At 40.0% G+C, this 19,077-nt stretch overlaps 1 protein-coding gene across 6 annotated transcripts in view; it reads left to right on the top strand.

Moving 5' to 3' along the window:
- The window catches only part of STXBP5L (syntaxin binding protein 5L), a 202,730-nt gene that overhangs the window by 102,971 nt on the left and 80,682 nt on the right, over window positions 1–19,077 (top strand). For all 6 annotated transcript variants that reach the window (XM_075764835.1, XM_075764825.1, XM_075764817.1 and 3 more), the window contains exons 6-7: window positions 5,951–6,014; window positions 13,101–13,184. In XM_075764835.1, the coding sequence (XP_075620950.1) occupies window positions 5,951–6,014; window positions 13,101–13,184 (148 nt within the window). The remainder of the gene's footprint in view (window positions 1–5,950; window positions 6,015–13,100; window positions 13,185–19,077) is intronic.

The following is a 19,077-nucleotide window of genomic DNA, read 5'->3' as shown; positions in this document are numbered from 1 at the left end:
AAGCTTTGTTCTGCACCTTGTGAATATTCCTTATTGTTTAGTCCAAAGAGGAATCAGGTTTGATGCAAATACTTTACTTGTTATGTGTTAAAAACCCCCAATGTTTCTTGGAGCCCCAGAAAGGCAGCTCAGGAGGGCTAGCAGGGAGTAGTCTCTACAATTCCAAAATGCTTCAGGTACACCTGTTGTCATCACCCCAGAAACTCTGTGTGATCTTATCTGTGATGGCACATCTGAAATGAGTTTTAGGATATACAACTATTTGAGAAAGATCCTTTCTCGTTTCCTGACAGAGTAGTTGTTATGACTGCCAAACTCAATAGACTCTCTGTTTCCTCTTACTTATGCAGAATCGAAGTTGGCAGCTGTTAAGTGATCAAGGAATTTGTGGTGGGTGGACCCAGGCTGCTTGTGAGACCCCCACCTAGCTGCTTTCTCACTCCTCCTCCTCAACAGGACAAGGAAAGAAAATAAGATGGAAAAGTTCATGAGTCAAGATAAAGACAGAGAGATCACGTCCCAATTATTGTCAATGGACAAACCAGACTTGACTTGGAGAAAATTAATTGAATTTATTGCCAGTTAAAATAGAGTAGAATGATGAGAAACAAAGGCAAAAACTAAAACACTTTTCCCTAAAGCTCTGTTTTTCCTAGGCTCAAATTCACTCCTTTATTCCCAATTCCTCTACCTCCTCCTGGTCCTGCCCCTGAGCAGTGCAAGGAGATGGGAAATGGGGGTTGTGGTCAGTCCATTACAGCTCCTCTCTGCTGCTCCTTCCTCCTCACACTTTTCCCATGCTCCAGCACGAGTCCTTCCACGAGCTGCAGTCCTTCAGGATAAATCTGCTCCAGTGTGGGCTCTCCACAGGCTGCAGTTCCTTCAGGAAATATCCACCTGCTCTAGTATGGGATCCTCCACAGGCTGCAGAGGAAATATCTGCTCTGGCATGGACCTCTCCATGAGCAGCAGAAGAATTTCTGCTCTGGTGCTTGGAGCACCTCCTCCCTTCCTCCTTTGCTGACCTTGGTGCTTGCAGGGCTGTTTCTCACGCTTCTTTCCTCTCTGCCTGTGCAGTGTTCTTTGCCCTTTCTTGTACATGCTTTCCCAGAGGTGCCATCCTCTTGGCTGAGAGGCTCAGCCATGCCCTGCGGTGGGTCCATTGGAGTCGGCTGGAGACAACTGTGTCCTGCACAGGGCAGCCCTGACCGCTCCTGTGGTGGGTTGACCCTGGCTGAGGGCCAGGTGCCCACCAGAGCCGCTGTATCACTCCCCTCCTTCTCTAGACAGGGGAGAAAAAGTACAATGAAGGAAAACTTACGGGTCAAGATAAGGACAGGGAGAGATCATTCTCTAATTATCATCACGAGCAAAACAGACCGAACTTAGAGAGGGAATTCATCTTATTTATTACCACACAAAACAGAGTAGAGGAATGAGAAATAAAACCAAATCTTAAAACACCTCCCCCCACCCCTCCCATCTTCCCAGGCTCAACTTCACTCCCGGCTTCAACCTCCGCCCCCCCTCAGCGGCACAGGGGGACGGGGAATGGGAGTTACGGTCAGTCCATCACACGGTGTTTCTGCCGCTTCCTCATCCTCATGGGGAGGACTCCTCTCATTGTTCCCCTGCTCCAGCATGGAGTCCCTCTCATGGGAGACAGTCCTTCACAAACTTCTCCAACGTGAGTCTCTCCCACAGGCTACAGTTCTTAATGAACTGCTCCAACGTGGGTCTCTCCCATGGGGTGCAGACCTTCAGGAGCAGACTGCTCCAGCATGGGTCCCCCACAGGGTCACAAGTCCTGTCAGCAAACCTGCTCTGGCGTGGGCTCCTCTCTCCATGGATCCACAGGTCCTGCAAGGAGCTTGCTCCAGTGTGGGCTTCCCACGGGGCCACAGCCTCCTTCAGGTGCCTCCACCTGCTCCGCCGTGGGGTCCTCCACGGGCTGCAGGTGGAATCTCTACACCCCCTCATCCTCCCTCCATGGGCTGCAGGGGGACAGCCTGCCTCACCATGGTCTTCACCACGGGCTGCAGGGGGATCTCTGCTCCGGCGCCTGGAGCACCTCCTGCCCCTCCTTCTGCACTGACCTTGGTGTCTGCAGATGTTCTTACATCTTCTCACTCCTCTCTCGGGCTGCAAAAGCGCTCTCTAACTGTTTTTCTCTTTCTTAAATATGTTATCACAGAGGCGCTGACTGGCTTGGCCTTGGCCAGCGGCGGGTCCGTCTTGGAGCCAGCTGGCATTGGCTCTGTCAGACACAGGGGAAACTTCTAGCAGCTTCTCACAGAAGCCACCCCTGTAGCCCCCCCGCTACCAAAACCTTGCCACGCAAAACCAACACAGCTCCTCACAGAGACCCTTCCCCCTGCAACTCCCCACTGCCAACGCCTTGACACGTACACCCAATATTTGACGTAAAAGAGATAACAAGAACAGAACCAAAGACTAGTGGTATGCATGTGAAAGCAAAACAATGGTTCATTGAGTCTTTTCATGGAGTGACATACCTGACAAGCAACTAAACTATTAAAATAATGAGGCATAAGATAATTTAAATATTAAAATAATACTTAAATATAGAGACAAGAGAATGAGGAAAAATAAAATCTCATACATTTATTGCACAGACTTCTGTGTTTGGTATCAACTTTGCTGATAATATATATGAAGCTCTTACTCAACAAAACTAAAGAAATAGCTAGAAACCTAATAATGGAAAGATAATACCCCTAAAAGAAACAAAAAGTACCTAATATCCTGAAAAGCAGAAAGAAATTTTATTACAATGTAATAAATCCCAGGATCCTCTAACTGTCATTTACAATAGATTCAAGAGAGAAATGGAGAAGGTAGGAAAATGTATTGTATTAGTGAAGGTTACCCCTTTTAGCTGAGGTCGTAGCATGGAAATCTGATGCTACGCCCCTGCAAGAATATAAGATAAAAATAAGACTGGTTGTAAAAGAAAGTTTTATATCTTTTGCAGAGGAACAACTAGTTTGTGTGACAGCAAAAGTATAGTTAGCCTAAAGTTAGATGTAATGTAGAGTGACTACAGCTCATGTAAGAGTTTGCTCCTTCCCAAAGACAAATGGATACATTCTTTCATAAGCAATGACATATGTATCTTAAAAAGAAAATAGTGTTTGCACAGATTTCTTGACTTAAAATTGATAGGTACATAGAGCAGCCCAGATGGGCTCAACCTTTAGCTTAGAAGACAGTGTGTTCTTTCCCTTTCTCCCTCCATCTGCCCCAATTTTGCCAACAGTTCTGGTCAAGTACCAATATTGGTATGGCCAAGCAACCCAGCCTCGGTACTGGTTGGTTCAATGGGCTAGGATAACCACCAAAAGCAGTATCCCTTGTCAGCCTGCATGTGCTCCTTCCACCATTTTGTCTGTTGCCGACTTAGTCATGTTTGCTTGGCTATGCTCCCTCTTCTGTTATCTGTCAGTGGTTCTTATCTGGCTAAAAAGTAAAATTTCTTATGCTGCCTCTTCTCTTCACTGTTTTTCTTCTTCTTCTTATCCTTCCTTCTTTGCCCATCATGGCACAGGCAGAATGTACCCCAAACAGAACTAGTTCTTTCCATCAACATACTCTGACCAGTTCAGATAGGTGAACCTATGTCAGAAACAAAGTTCAAAGAAGCCTAGAATGTCCCAAGATGTCATTCATATTCACTCCATGAGGACAGATGTACAAGATGTGTGTGGGTCTAAGCACTGCTTGCAAATGTCCTCCTCTCACCTCTCAGTTCCCCATCACTGCCTATCTACCCTGCCTGCTCCCAGGTCCGGTGTTGTGGAAATTATTTTTTTATTCTAGTACAGGTTACTCAGAAACAGAAGTTCAGCCAGAGGGGACCCCTCTGGGGAGTTGGCTTGGATAGGAATGACAATCAGATCTCCCACTAACTGCATCTTTGCAAAAATTGTTGTGTGCCATGTCTCAAGCCAAACAGGTATTTGATGCTGGCTTAAAGATATTCTATATAGAATATTATTCTATAAACTGACTGTCCACTGCTTTCCTTCTGAATCTCACTTCTGTGCCGGGATATGTTGCAAAATGCTCTTGCCAAAGCCATTCTCACCAAGACCTCATGTAGAAAAGTACCATGCTGCGGATATTTGTGGAAACATGATCTGCCAAAGCTGAAGATGGTGTTTTGGCATCATCTCATGGACAAGGTTCACCAAGGAGGGGGCTTGCCACATTGCCACTAGCTTTGTATATGCAGCTAGAAGTAATGTTAAAACGTATGTGAGGGGTGGGGTATAGTCTTGGAAAGTTGTCTGGCCTTTAGGTGACGAAGTTTTCTATCTCTTTGGCCTGGAATGAACTTAGTTTGGAAGGTCTAAGGATCTCTGGAAAAATTTTTCATTATCTTTAGCTCAGAGGTAAATATCAGACAAGGTCTTTGCCATTCTGCTTTGGCCCAGCTTTGGTGCATAACCAAATAGCTGAAATATTGAAAACATTCTACAGGCAAAAAATAGAGGTCAGAGGAAAATGTTCATGCTTTTAAGAGTGTTGGAACATAGTGTTTTGGGAAGGAGGAGTCTATGAGGATATGGATTACTCCACAGTATTTTAATGTTTGCCTGGGAACAAGGCATACATTGAGTGGCCTGGGAATTTTTGCATACCACTCTCAATCTTGATTTGGAGTCTGACCTGGTAGAACAGAGGCCAGTTTTGCTATAGTGCAGTATTTGAGCCAAAGGAAGAGCAACACTGTTCATTTAGGAAAATCCTTTGAGCAGTTTGGCTGGAGAACCTTGTTTTGGTTTGTTTCTTTAATTCTCTTGTAGATTGCTTTAAAACTTGTAGCCTAGGTAGTTTTAGGTATGGCTTCCAGATCAATTCTTAGCTTTATGGGCCCTGCCAATCTCTGCCATATTTTTTTTTCCTGGTGACCTTTGGTGAACCAAGACCAGCCACACAAGTCTAGAACCTAAGCTGAACTCCAAGGGACATGTGCTCTGACCCCAGAACCTAGACAGAAGACAGGTCCTGTTCTGTGCAGGCATTCAAATAGCCTTTGTCTTCTTGCTCTGTATGACTGCCAGGGCCTAAAGGTCTGGTCAGAAAAGGTGATAGTTGAAAAATCTTCATCTATCCATTCAGTTTCCTATGATTTGCATTTGCTGTCAGGTGCTGGGCATCAATGACTTAAGCAGCAGCCCCTGTATGAAATCGCATACTACTTTGTTGGTACATGTTACAGAAAGAGAGGGAACAGCAAGAACAATAAGTAATCTTTACAGAGGCCTACGAAGACTTATGGAATGGGTCTTATTGGCTGAGGAGCCTCACTGAACATGCATTGCATTGTGGGTGTAACTGTATTAGTTGGTCTGAAGATGTCATAGGGCATTACAGAATAGACAAAGGCAAGATGCTCCATTTCAGAAACCTCTCTGCAATAATGCTAAGCAGCTACCTGATAGAGCAGTGTAGGTGAGATTACTGAAGCCCTATCATTAATGACATTCAAACTTGGTGAGTCTCGTTATCAGCATTTGAAATTAACCCAATGAAGACTTTGCAAATCCTTGGCAGATTACCCTTGAAATCGAGCAAGTGAGGAGGGGAGGGCAGAAGGAGGGAGAGTGGAGAATAGAAAAGGGAAAAAGCCTTAGAAATGAGAGGGGGCAAATAATGTAATAGGAGGAATAGTGAGATTTTTTAAAGAAATAGAAGAAAGGATTCATCTACAGAGGAGAATCTTTGCCTGTACTGGCAAAAAGGAAATAGAGGAGAACGTGAAAAGATATGGAAAGCTTTCAGATAGTTATCTTCCCCTGTTGGGCTTTTTAGAATGACTTTTAAACCATTGGAGGTATGTGTTAACACACCTACAATTTAAGGTAAGCATGTAGCTCTTCATACAAAAAACATTCACAGATTTGAATTGATTTTTGTCTTGCAGATCCACAAAGACTCACCCTGGGCCAGTTGTACATTTAAGTGACAGCCCAAGAGATGAGGGGAAAGTGAGTACAACTAATGGTATAAAACATTTCAACATTTCAGAGCCTTTATTTGCCTTGATAGCTCTTTCTTTTTGCTTACTCACTAATTTTATCACCTGCTTTCTTTCTATATTTGCAAGGTCACTTTTACTATTCTACAGTTTTTAAGAAAAAAAATCTCTTTGTACAACTTTAATGAGTAAAAAACCATGATAAAGACAACATACTGTACTTTGGAACCTATAGCAAATCAAACTTGTTTCTGATTAAACAAACTTGACTTTGCTTAAGTAAGAATTGACTAAAAACTGTATCATGACTTCAGTACTTGGATAAACATGCTATTATGAAGGCATGATAGTAAGTTTTCTTAAGTAGTCTTTTCTTATACAAGAATAATAACAATAGTAATCCACATTTGGAACTTGCTGCTGTTTGTGAACAGAGTTGAGAATAGCGAAGAGCTGTCAACAAGTGGAAGCAAACATACAGTCAGAGCATTAGGGTTGATACATGTGATTGATACCATCAGGAGGCAAAATCAGAGTTAGCTTTATTTGTATGGTAGCTTTTCCAAAATGAAATTTGGCTGCCAGAATACCAGTTTTATTAGAGGTTTTTTTATTTATGTGAGTTGCTACTGAATTTTTGAGCATTTTGCCTGTGTGGAAGGTACATTTAACTATCTCATCATTTTTGATCACTTTGGCCAATTGCATTTTAGTGTGTACTTATAAAGGACTGCATCTTACAAATAGTGTATCTGTTTGACAGTGTGCCTCACATAGCAGCTGATGGTTATTGGAAACTAGCAGCAGTTTGAATTTCTGATGCTGATATGGGAGACGTTATGCTGAAATGAATATGGGTACCTAGAAAAACACTGATGTCTACATCTGAATTTCATTTGCATTATCCATCCTCAGACTTATCCATATTGCAAGGTGAACTATGTGCAAACGATGCACTTGCCAGCCAGCCCTCCAACAATTTAGATTGGATCTCTAAGCCTTTTTGGAAGAATCACAATAGATCAAGCAATTTAGAATACATGAAATAAAGTAATTAAATGCTATCAAGTGTAGTGGTTTAGCCTCAAACCAGAAGCCATCAAGAAATGCTATTTAACTATCTATGGCAAAATACCTGATAAAAAATAAAGGTGTATTGACAAGGCATAACTCTTGTTTGCTGGCCACAACAGAAGCTACTGATGACCTACCTAAAGCACACCATGTAGGGAAAAAGGATACGATACTAAAAGAAAAAAACAGGATTGTCATGCACTGTGTCCAAACAGAAACCTAAAATATTTTGACTTCATCAGAAAAAGAGAAGATGAAAAGATCCCAGGAAAGTGAGTTAGAGGAGAAATTGCTTAGAAATACAATTGCTTGTTGCTCAAAGGGCACACTGAAGACATCTGGGCACTGATGAGGTACTAGCATACTAACAGCAACAGCAAAATCAGATGGATCCCTATGAAAGAAAAACATTCGAAATTTATGAGGAGAAAGAGTAGAAAATGTAAGCCATACTGAAACCATCCCAGTGCATCTGTTTATATTGTTGATAGATTGAGAGTGGTGTACAGAACAAATTGGTGCTAACAAAATACTTGCAGATTTGCAGAATGTGGAATTGATAGTACTTGATGTTTACAGGAAGATATCAGTAAAAGGTACAGACAGATTTAAGAGAAGATCTAAGTACTAAATCAAAAGACATAGCCCTAGATCAAAAAATCCAACAGTAGAGAAAAAATTTTCAACTAAGTCTTATTAAACTTTGGTTGAAAAAACTGAAGGGTAAAACAATCTTTCTTCAGAATGAGGAAAAAAAATGAAAAAAAAACCCCAACTTCTGGGACTTTTGCTGTTCAGCATAGTCATAAACAACCTAGAAAAGAGAATAAGCAGTGATGTGATCAGGATTGCTGGTCTTTAGGAGGCTGAGCAACTCAGCAGTAAAATGGTAGATTAAACTCTCTCTTTTGTAAGGATTCAGTGTAAATGATGGGAAGTGATATGTGTGTAGGAAAATATTTCTGACTTTATGTGTAAAACAGTGGGTCTGAGCTGATCATTACTGTTTGGTATCAAGAGTTTCAAGTGATGATTGAGAGTTCAATGAAAATGTCAGCTCAATGCTCGGTAGTGACCAACAAAGAAAATGAAAATTAGGTATTATCTGGAGAAGAACAGAGAACAAAAGAGGGCTATTGCCTAAATGCACGGTTGACTTGCCTGCTGAAAACTGAGTATAATATTTGTCCTTTTATCTCAAAAAGAACATAATTGTGCTAAAAGAAATTCAGAGAAGGTGCAAAGTTTTTTATATGAGCTAAGTGAGACAGGACAATTCGTTGTGGAAAAGAGCTGATTGTGATTCCGAGTTTGAAAATCATAATTGTTACAAAGAGGGTAGAGACAGTTTGTGATCTCTTTCAATACAAAAACTAAAAAGATATCAAATGAAGCTGACAAAAGTCAGATTCCAAACAAGGCAATTAAGTTGTTCTTCAAATTTGCAATGGGTAGAAGCTATAAAACTTCTTCCAAATGCTGTGAGAGCTGAAAATGTATATTGGCCACAAGGGAGACTAGAAAAAGTTAACACAAGAGAAATCAGTTTGAGGGTTACTGAAGAGGTTTGCTGGATTTTCCTAAAAGGTTATTAAAGATGAGGTTAAATGGAATCATATCTAGTTGAAGAGTTGGCTGTCTTTGAATGAGAAAATTACTTAGGCTGAGAGAATATGTGAGAGTATGATAAAAGTACCTGCCCTCCTCGCATATTGTTCTTTGGTATTTGCTTTTGGTCATTTAAGTACATGATGCTGTGATAGATAGACCTTTTGTTTAATTTAGCAGAGTTGTTCTTAGGTAATAGAGCTGTTTCAAGATAGTTCTACATACTCTGCTTAGGTCCTCAGCTTCAAGTTAACCAAAGACCACCAAGAGGTGTTGGTGGAGGAAATCTCAGATTCCTCACGTCACTTCATGGGGAGGACAGCAGAAGAAAGTGTTCTTTACCTATGTTTCAGGAATTAAACAGCGGATACAAATCAGTCATAAACATTGTTCAAAATACAGATATTCTTGTACTCTACAAGTACAAGGGTATTGTACTCTGCAAGGGTGCAGTGGTATATCCTTCTCTGGGATATCACAAGGTTGTTAGCAGATCTGAGCATGTTTCACTGAAGTAAATAAGTAGCATTCTTCTATGGGCACTGAGTGGTTGAGAGTCCTAAAACACAGACAAATCTTTCCAAATCTAGAACAATCATAAGATCTCTTTTTGAAAGCCAGGAAAATTTGTGTGCTGACTGTATATTCATCTTTTAAAAATTCTTTAAATTCCTAAAAGTTCCAGTTTTGACTGATGACCAGTTTTTCTGTGCCAAAAAAGTGAATGTAATTACAGAAGATTTCTGCCATTCAAAATTTTTCCAGAGTACCCTCCATGCAAATTATCAAGGCAGACTTTAGAGACAGTCTTTTTTATGAATCTAGCCAGCCGTGGCTGGAAGTCAGACAACAAAGAGAATTTGGTCATTCAATGTGTCACTTAAGAACAATTTGGGGACCTAGTGATTAAGTCCATGAAATATAACTGTGTCTGCCAAATCAATGAATAAGTGTACATTAGGAACAGACTGAAGTGCACAGACATTTTTAAGTGGCAGATCTGTAGCAAACATGATTTTTCTTGCTGACACAGGAGAAGACATTAACTGCAATGATCTGCAGTTTCCCAGCAACTGGAGAAAGCTTAATAAGAAAAGGTTTCATGTTATTAACTATTAGCTGGTGGACTAAACTTCCGATCTCTGAGTCTGTGTTCTAAGATATAATAACACCTAAATACAGTGTGCATTTGGCAGGCTTGTTTTTTTCCTCCCAGCTGTTTTGTGCCACCAGGACAAGTAGAGGGCTGGCTGGCACGTACCAGGATGACATTAATTGATTGTAAAGGAGAAATCTCCCTAAAACATCACCATCAAAAGCATTTCATGAAGCAGGATTTGTTAAGTCAAAATGTGGAGCAACTCCACTAGACAAGGAACATCTTGCCAGGACTCTGGGTCCTCCCTCCTTCAAATTCTGGCCAGCCTTCTGCATGATTCTTAACCTAATTAAGCATGAGTAATTAAACAAGGTGCCAGGAAACACAAGTTGAAGAGAAATCTTTGGGTTTTTACTCCCTTGACTCATCTTACATGTATTTTTTTTCTTTGTCTAGGTTTTCTCCTTCAACTGCATTTATGGATGTTTTATTTTTTATCTCTTTAAATATTACAGACATAGAGCTTGTTCCAAGTGCTCACTATGGCCAAGAGGAGTGTGAATATTTGAGTTTCCTGTGGTTCAAACAGATCAGAGTTCAGAGCATCATAAATATACTGAGACTAATCACATTCACCCAGTTGGAATTCTGACTTTAGTGTCATACCACAGTACTAGTGGCTTAGCAGCATGGCTACCACCTGAGCAAAGAGAGAGAGAGAGATTCCTGGCTATGCAGCAAATCTGTTTATCTTTCAACTTCTTCCCTGAAATCGCAATGCTTTGTATCTTGCAATTCAGCAGTGCTGTTATGTATTAAGCATTTCAGCAATAGAGCAGGTGAAATGCTGTCGCCGATAGAAGGTGTTTAACCTTTTAGTAATTATCTGGAGTGTGATATCTTTGCAAAAGAAAGTGATAAAAATCAAAAAAGCCTGTTTCACCAGGGAGAAAGGCTTATTATGAAACAGGGTCACATAATAAATGCTTTTCTATTCCTTCAGTTTCCTGAATACATTTGTACAAAAGCTGAGGTGAAAAGAATACTGGCAGATACGCACTGAATTCAACTGGGTTGGTACCCAGCTGTAATGCACTGGTGCAAGTGCTTGTTATGATAACAGTAAGGAAGGCACTCAGACTCCATAACATACTGATTAAAATATCATTTATTGGAGTTAATGTGAAAAAGAAGATGATCTTGCATTCCTTCAGATGGTGGGAACCTCAAGTTGTGCAGTATTGGATGGACCTCCAATACGGGCACAGTGCACTGTGCTGGTCCCCTCTGTGAAGAGGTTTGCTAGCATTTTGGTCTTTAGAGATTTCAAAAGATTTTTTTTATTATTATTATTCTACTCATTTCTACTGTCAAGCAAAAGGACATTCACATGAGAACATACTGTACTGCCTTACATTAAGATAAAGGCAAGGTCACAAATGTGCTGTAATCACCCTTACCAAGTGGGAGCTGTCTGCTGACTGCTTCTTTACAATTAGACAGCAAAGTTTATCTTATGGCCAAGGAATATGTGCAGTACAACACAGGCCTGACAGCCAAGTGCTATGTGCAGCACAGCACAGGCCTGCACCTACTCAGGTGAACTGCTATGTTAATCACTAACACCTGGATATACATTTGTCTTCCATTTACAATCACTACACTAATAGCAAAAGGAGTTGCAGTAAGACACTTCTTTGTTCACTCTCTCAATGGTAATCTATTATCCCAGAATACCATATGGCATCCTGACACAAGTGCTATCCAGTTAGCTGCCTTCTTTCTGAACAGGATGTCTTTTCACATTTACTCTGCCACAGAATCCCATATGGACCCATCCAGAGCAAAAATGATAAATATTCTGGAATTTCTCCAGGCCAGTTTGATTTTTTTTCAGGAGCGGGATTCTTAAGTAATCAGATACTGTTCGTATTCAGGTATTAAATACACTAACTATAAATCATTCGTAGATTAGGTAATACATCTCCACATAACAAATATTCTCCTGGCAATATAAAGAATCATATCTAGTAGGACTGAGAGTATTCCTAGACTCTTTTATAGCAGTATTGATATATCAATTATATTCAACTTGGAAACAAAGTGATGTTTTGTTCAGCAGTCCAGCCAAGTTTCATTTTTATGATTTATGCAAGCTAAAGTGAGTGATGGCAAAGATGCTGGTAAGGTCTCACAGACTAAAAGACAGTCTCATCATTCTTCTGCTCAAATTCTTAACGCAGAAACTGTAAATCCTTGCCTGCATTCTGTGATCTATGTGTTTATGGACAAAGAACAACTGCAGTTATCACTGCCAATTGTATAAAATAGTTCATAGTAAAAATGTGTAAGTCTGTCAGTTTGGTCATTCCCAGTCTTCATGTCCAGGAGAGATTCTTAGGAAGATGGGCTCTATGGGAAGCAGTTTCCAGGACACCTAAGTAGTCCAGACTTCACATCTTCCATAAGATCTGAAATTCATTGTGTTCAAATGAAGAGTACTCAATACAGTGCCTGATCAATAATTCAGTTATTTTCAATAGAGACAAGGAGAAAGGATTGTGTTCATTCTTGCTTTTCTACCGAGCATCATTTTTCTTCTCTTTAATCTTTTGACAAATCTTCTTTGCTGGTGGTTCTCAGGTGTGCATAATGATATGACATGCTAGTTCTAGAAGAAGTAAAAATTGGCATACTACTTAATTTATTTTCAATTTCTAGGAAAGCAAGCAATCTATTCTCTGCAAAGGGAGTTCTTCAAAATATTTTAAAGCAGTAGAGAGCAGAAATTGAAGGAATATATGTAGTTGAATGAGAGTTTAATCTGGCGACTCTTTGATTTGAAGTTATTTAAGTGATCTCTTAGGTGTCAGACTGTTTTCCCTCCAAACAGGGGCAAGGAAGGTAAGAACCAAGAGGAACATGCTACGGTCTTATTTTCTTTGCAGATACACAATTGTGAAGACTGTCCAGGCACATAATTTTGCAGGAAAAAAAACCCCAAACAACACCCCCCCCCCCCCCAAAAAAAAAAAACCCGAAGAAAAAAAAAGGAGTATGAAGCACATTTTTTCTTCCATATTAAAACTTAAGTTGTCAGTAATGAGAAGTAATTTATACTGAAAGATAAATTGAAAGCTGGCTATTACATGATTACATGTAGTGCAAACTACAATCTCACGCATCAGTCTGGCTTTCCTTTTTATAGTGCTTTTTTTTTAAAAAAAAAAAATCTCTTGAAACCACAAAGTTCTTCAATATTTGTATATACCTTTTGAATCTGAAAGTATAATTGTGTTTGTTTCCCTTCTCCAGCTATTGATAGGCTATGAAAATGGGACTGTAGTACTCTGGGACTTACGATCTAAAAGAGCTGATCTGAGAGCTTATTATGATGAGGTAAGCAGTTTCCATTAATTCAGAAAAACTGTTATTCGGCAGTTTGTCGTATGTCTTGTTCTGGAATACTGTTTGTGGTATGCTTTTGATCAAGTTATTGACAATAGAAATCAAACCCTGAAATCTGTAGTTCTAATGAGTTAGGCACTTGTGCGTGTACTACGACATGGAGTCTTTTCCTCTTGATTCTGACAAATTCATCAGCTTCTGTGTGGGGATCCTCAGCTGAACAGAGTTTAGTAATGAGCTGACCTGAGATATAGCTATGTTAGGAATTACATAATTACTTTAGTATTACTAGAACATTAATTAGAATAAAAGACAAATTATTTTGTAAGGTTATTGATATTACCTACTACTCAAGATCTGATTAAAGTTTTTCAAAATTGTATTCTCATGGGTTTATCAGACAAGTGCCTCTTGTTGTTTGTAAGCAGATTGTATCAAACATAGATGCAGTTCTTGTATCAATAAACAGGCTGTTTCAAAAATAGATATATTCCTAGTTATTATGTTTTTAGTACTAGCCCCAGGAAAAAACATCCTTTGTTCTGCCAGCCCTCCTGTAAACTTCACCATGGATGAATGTGAATGCAACTACAACTGAAGGTAGAAAAGGTCATTTTCTTTGAAGTGATCCAGGCAGTAATTGTTTCCCTGTAGTTCTCTTTCCTTCTTCATCTTGCCACCTTATTACATGTAAGGAGAATATGCGTTTATTTTCACTCTAAAAAGTAATCTGAATATATCTGAATCCCGCACTCTTTCAGGCCTGTTTTCACAGACACATTAACACTGCACTGAGCTTCAAGGTTAAGATTCTGAGCATCCACATAGCAAACGTTCTAAAGGACAGGGTGATTTGGAGTTTAAACAGGCTAGCACTTAAGCCTGCCCACTGAATTGTCTCTAAGTGACAGTCTGCCTGTGCATACTGTTGTGAAATTGCACCTGTTCTATTACTTAAGGCTGGACAACTTTTTCCTTTTAGAAGTCTCCTGGCAGGGGGGTGGGAGGTGGGTGTCTGTTCACTCACTGTCTTCTCATGCTCAGAATGAGACAACATAAACCAGGATCTTCATAATACTGTTACCTTTTTTTTTTTTTTTTTTTTTGCTTGTTGAGATAGAGTCATTGGGTGTTGAAAATTTCTTATACAATTTAGTTGTTCCACATTTTTCAGTACTGTCCTCAGGAACTTTTTTTGGCCTTTTTATCAGTTACATGCTTTCCTCCTCAGTAGTTACTTGCTATGTCATTGCTCCACTTTGTACAACTTGTGATGACTTGCTATTGTCTACTGAAATAGTTGCAAGACTCTTCTTTTGTCTTTAAAAGGGTTGTGTGACTAGCCATTGTACTTTATTCCAGACTTTCAGGCTCCAGACTGATAATGTTCCAGATCTGCTAGGATGCCCCCAGGGAGCCCCTACAAAGGGTTCCTTTTTAAATGCTGGGTTATATATAGCTTTTGTGAGTCACAAATTATTAGTTAGGCATGTGCCACTTGGTATTTGGCAATAACACAACTTTTGAAACCTAAGCTTCTTCTTACAGATTGGTCACCTAAGATCACAGTCCAGAAAACATTGTTCTTTCTCCGCTTCACCATTTTATCTGGACTTGATGCAAAGCCTCTGTGCCCCGTGACAGTCTTTTGGTGTCATTGTTCTGGTGCTGAGCCACCCAGTCACAATTGCAGGGTATCTGTGAAGTCTCAGATAAATTGCTGTAAATGTTCTATATCTTCATTGAATATCAAAGTGCCTCTTTGAATGGGCTCTGAGTGAAATTAATCCAGCCTCATTTTTCTTACTATCATTATGCTTTCTTTAGCACCAGTTTTGAAACTAATGTCACCTTATTTGATGGCGAAAGAACTGCAAATCTTATCTAACTCCCCACATCCTCTTCTGGCATCTCTAAGGATCATCAGATGGCATGATCTTTTCTGGCTTATCAGTGAGGAGATATTGCCGTTTACTATCAAAAATTCCCCTGGCACCAGACTTCTCCATTAAGGGTGCACTTGATGTGTACTGTGAGAAACAGCTTATTTTCTTGTCTTTGAATGGACTGTGAGTGCTCATCACCAAGACAAGTCCTTTCTTCTCTGTAATCTTCTTCAGATAGCTGTCCAGCTTGGTAATGTCACTCAAAATAAATGTCAGCACCCTCAAGACTCCATCCGAATACTTGTCCTTTCACAGGATCAAGCCTCAACTGGATTTCTCCTGTGTTACCCTTGATGGCATTGGATTTCAGTCTTCTCAGACCTGCTATTGAGAAGGAGGGTCTCTGTTGTTATTCAGATCTGTAGAACCCATCACTGTGCAGCACAGGAGTGAGAAGTTAACAGCAGATATTTTTTTGATACAGAAGAGGAAAGGAGGCTGGTAACTGATTGTCTATCTACAAATCTAAATATTCTTCTTTTTTAAGTTCAAGATGGGGACTATATCTGCTGACATTCAGTTGTTATAGAGAGGAATAGTTCCGTACCTTATGAACTTAAAGATATTTCTTTTCATACAGCCACAAGAAATGCTTTCATTTCATTGTCAGTGAGAACCATTATTAAAAGGTCTCTTCCATTCAATTTTTCACTATATTGAATGCTGTTTTTTAAATTGAGGTCTTAGAATTACTGGACACTCAACTCAGAATAGGTCCTATTTATATGCACACTTGAACAGTTGGCTAACAAAAGGATCATCAAGAGATAACAGTTCTCAGTCCACTAGGACATCACCGCTGTGAAATCTTGCCTATCTTTTCTAGGCTGCATGGCATTATCATACCAGTGTAATGATTCACATCACATGAGACTTGCAGACACGGATACAGGACATGTTGCAGACATCTTCTCAGAATATGTGTAACATTATGACAGGGGGGTGAGTTCTTTCCTACAATATTAGCAGGATCTGTTGAGTACTTGCAGAAGTATGGTCTTTCACTTTCCTTGCTGTCCAGATTAAAGTCATGGACACATTGCTCCTAGAATAAACAGCTCACTGAGACAACCTAAAATCTTGTAAGTGATGGAGGTGAAGACTCTGCCCCCTGTTCACAGACCTGCAATTGCAGCATTTACAGCTGCATTCCTTACTGCATCTTCATCATGCTGAATATTTTGAAGGCTGGAAACCTTTCATAGATAAAACATGTCTGCTCATTTCAAATGAGAGAAGTTCTCACCAAGGATGGAAAAAGCTGTACAAGTTGCATTACCTGCAACTTCTCTGCTTGGTGTTCTTGTAAACCTGTGTCTTCCCCTTAAAAGCTTCTTCCTGATATTTACATTTTACTCACCAGAGCTAGAAGTAGTCCTGTCTCTCTTTTAGCCCCACTGATGACCAGTTTAGAGGCTGCCTCAATTCATCAACTCCTGGCACAAGGAGTTTCTGTGTATTCTTATCTACAGTGTCAAAGTTTCTCAAGAGACTAAGATGTTCTTGCTTGTGAAACATCTGGTGCCAGAGTGGAGCTTGAACCTGCTGCTGAAGAATGTTGTGTCTGCTCTTCAAGATGTCAGCTGCAAAATTGTTTCTTTCTGTGATGATGATTGTCATCTTCTCAGTGGTGATATGTATGAGATATTCAGGCCCTTTCGATCAATGCTCCTATATGATACCCTCTATAAAAAAATTTCCTTGCAATCCCTTTTATAAATTACTTCAAAAGTTTATTTCCATCAATTGGTATAAAAAGAGAGCACATAAACAAGCCAGATCCTTCAAAGGATGTGCAAGTAATTGTTGACAGTTGGCAGATCCAAAAAACCCAGCAGTCTTCATATGCAGACTGTTTAAAACTTTGACAGGTTTTGTCAACACACATTCAGAGCTTCCTGAAGCATAGTCATCATCTTTCATTAGAACACATCTCCAAAATGAAGCTGCAGATTTCACAGAGACATTTGCCAAATGACATCTCCCTACTGTAACAAGCACTATGTCATTATGGAAGTATCAAATCTGATGTGGCCCTTGCTGTAATGGGCCTTAATAGTAAGATTCAAGCAATGGGATGAGATGAGTATGGTGCTTGTTCAAAATATGGTTAAAAGTGGTCCTAGAGTCCCTATGAGTTCTTCTCAGTGGAGGAGGTTTGTGGTTGGGAAGGAACTGAAATGGTGTTGGGCATGCTTAATTTTAGTACATGCTGAGTATGAGAGAAGATGAAATATGTATGCAACCACTGTGGGTATTGCAAAAGGAGAAACATACCCAATCTGGAGTGATATGCTTTATGTGCGTACACTGTGTGAACATTCACATGAGTCACCCACCATGATGAACTCCTGTTCTAAGCAAATAACTGCTCTTTTTTTGTGTGGATGCTAAGGAAGTGGATCAGAACGTGAGACACATTCTAGCAGAGAGAAAATTAGGGACTTGTTGAGTACCACCTTTCAGTATTAGGCATTACTCCCAGCTGAGACCCTCAAAAACAATTCTAAGTATTTCTTGCCTGTTTCAGGACAAAGTCTGACAGGTGAGTTTGAGTTGCTGCTATGCCAACTGTCTGTGACAGGAGCATTCCTCCTCAGCACCACTCAACAGGAGATTTATGCTGGCAGGTGGCACCAAGCAGCTGAGAGGCAGTTTAACAAGCAGCTTGGTACAATTTTCAGCTGCTGGTTACTAGCTCCTGCTCAGACACAGTTAGCAACTGTAACCATGTGAAATGTTTCTATGTGTGATAACACATCAAAAGCAGATTCAAATTTGGCATGATGGCAGGCATGAATGAGCTCATGTCAGAATTATATGCATGAGGATAGACATGCCTTCAATGTAAGTGAAGCAGCACTCCCCACAGATCTCAGGTCCTCACTACCTGAGGGCTATGGCATTGGACTCTGTATGAACCATCTTTCGGTGTTATGTTTTGTTGCTTCAGTTATAGTTTGGTATCTTACAGGTCTTTAAGAGGAATTGTGTGCCAACCCCCCGGTAGGTTGAAGTTTGAGTGGTGCTCATATCATTTGAAGATAAATATCTAGAGTTCACTTTGTTCAGCTCTGTTGAGTCTTTATTGGCGTGACTTGCTTACTCGTGTGTTAGCAAAGCATTCATATACAAGGCGCGTGAGATTCCTGTTAAAACTTCTGAGTCATCTTAATGCAAAGGCTCATTTGTGGCTATGCTGTTCTGCCTCAGGAGCTGAGTAAAGTTTTGGGAAAGGGTCACAGCCTTTTTGTTGGTTTCTTCTGATATTCCCTCCAGACCATAAGCCATAACCAACCATAACAATCAATATACTTATTAAACGAGGAAGACCAACAGGGAGTTTTGAATAGTGACCAGTAGCACTTAGGTTTATCTCATCAGCTTAAACAAAATTGATATGAACAACTCCAATGCTGACTTATGAATACCCAGCCATGATTTTAAACTGATGTGAATAAATCAGGTAAATGGCTATATGCAGTTCTAAGTGCATGCAAGGCCTTAGCATTTCCCAGGTTGCAAAAATGTAAATTTATTAAACTGCACTCAAAACCAGGTCTTTTATATATACATGTGCATAAAAACACATTGTGAATTTTGCTATTTGGCAGCTAACATTTCTGGAAGGGAAATGGATTCAAGGGAAAATTCTGTGAGTTTGTGCTTCTGAGGGGAGCGTGTGAGAAACTGTGGTATAGTTAATGAAGCAATACTTTGTTTTGTCAGAAAATGGCTTTTGTTAGTTTCCAGCACATACCAGTGAAAATGAAGGACTTGCACCATTATCCTTTCAGCTTGTTTGATGTAGTTATGGATATTTTCAGTCAGTTCCACTAATTATGCACGAAATACTAAGAATGGTCTAGTAATTAAGTGTTGCTTTTTGGCATACATAACATTCATCACATGGTACTTGACATTGTGTACATAGGAGT

Source organism: Balearica regulorum, chromosome 1, assembly GCF_011004875.1.
Source record: "Balearica regulorum gibbericeps isolate bBalReg1 chromosome 1, bBalReg1.pri, whole genome shotgun sequence".
Lineage (NCBI taxonomy): Eukaryota > Metazoa > Chordata > Aves > Gruiformes > Gruidae > Balearica > Balearica regulorum.
Note: the sequence above shows the minus strand (reverse complement) of the source record. Positions and strands in the feature narration are given on the sequence as shown.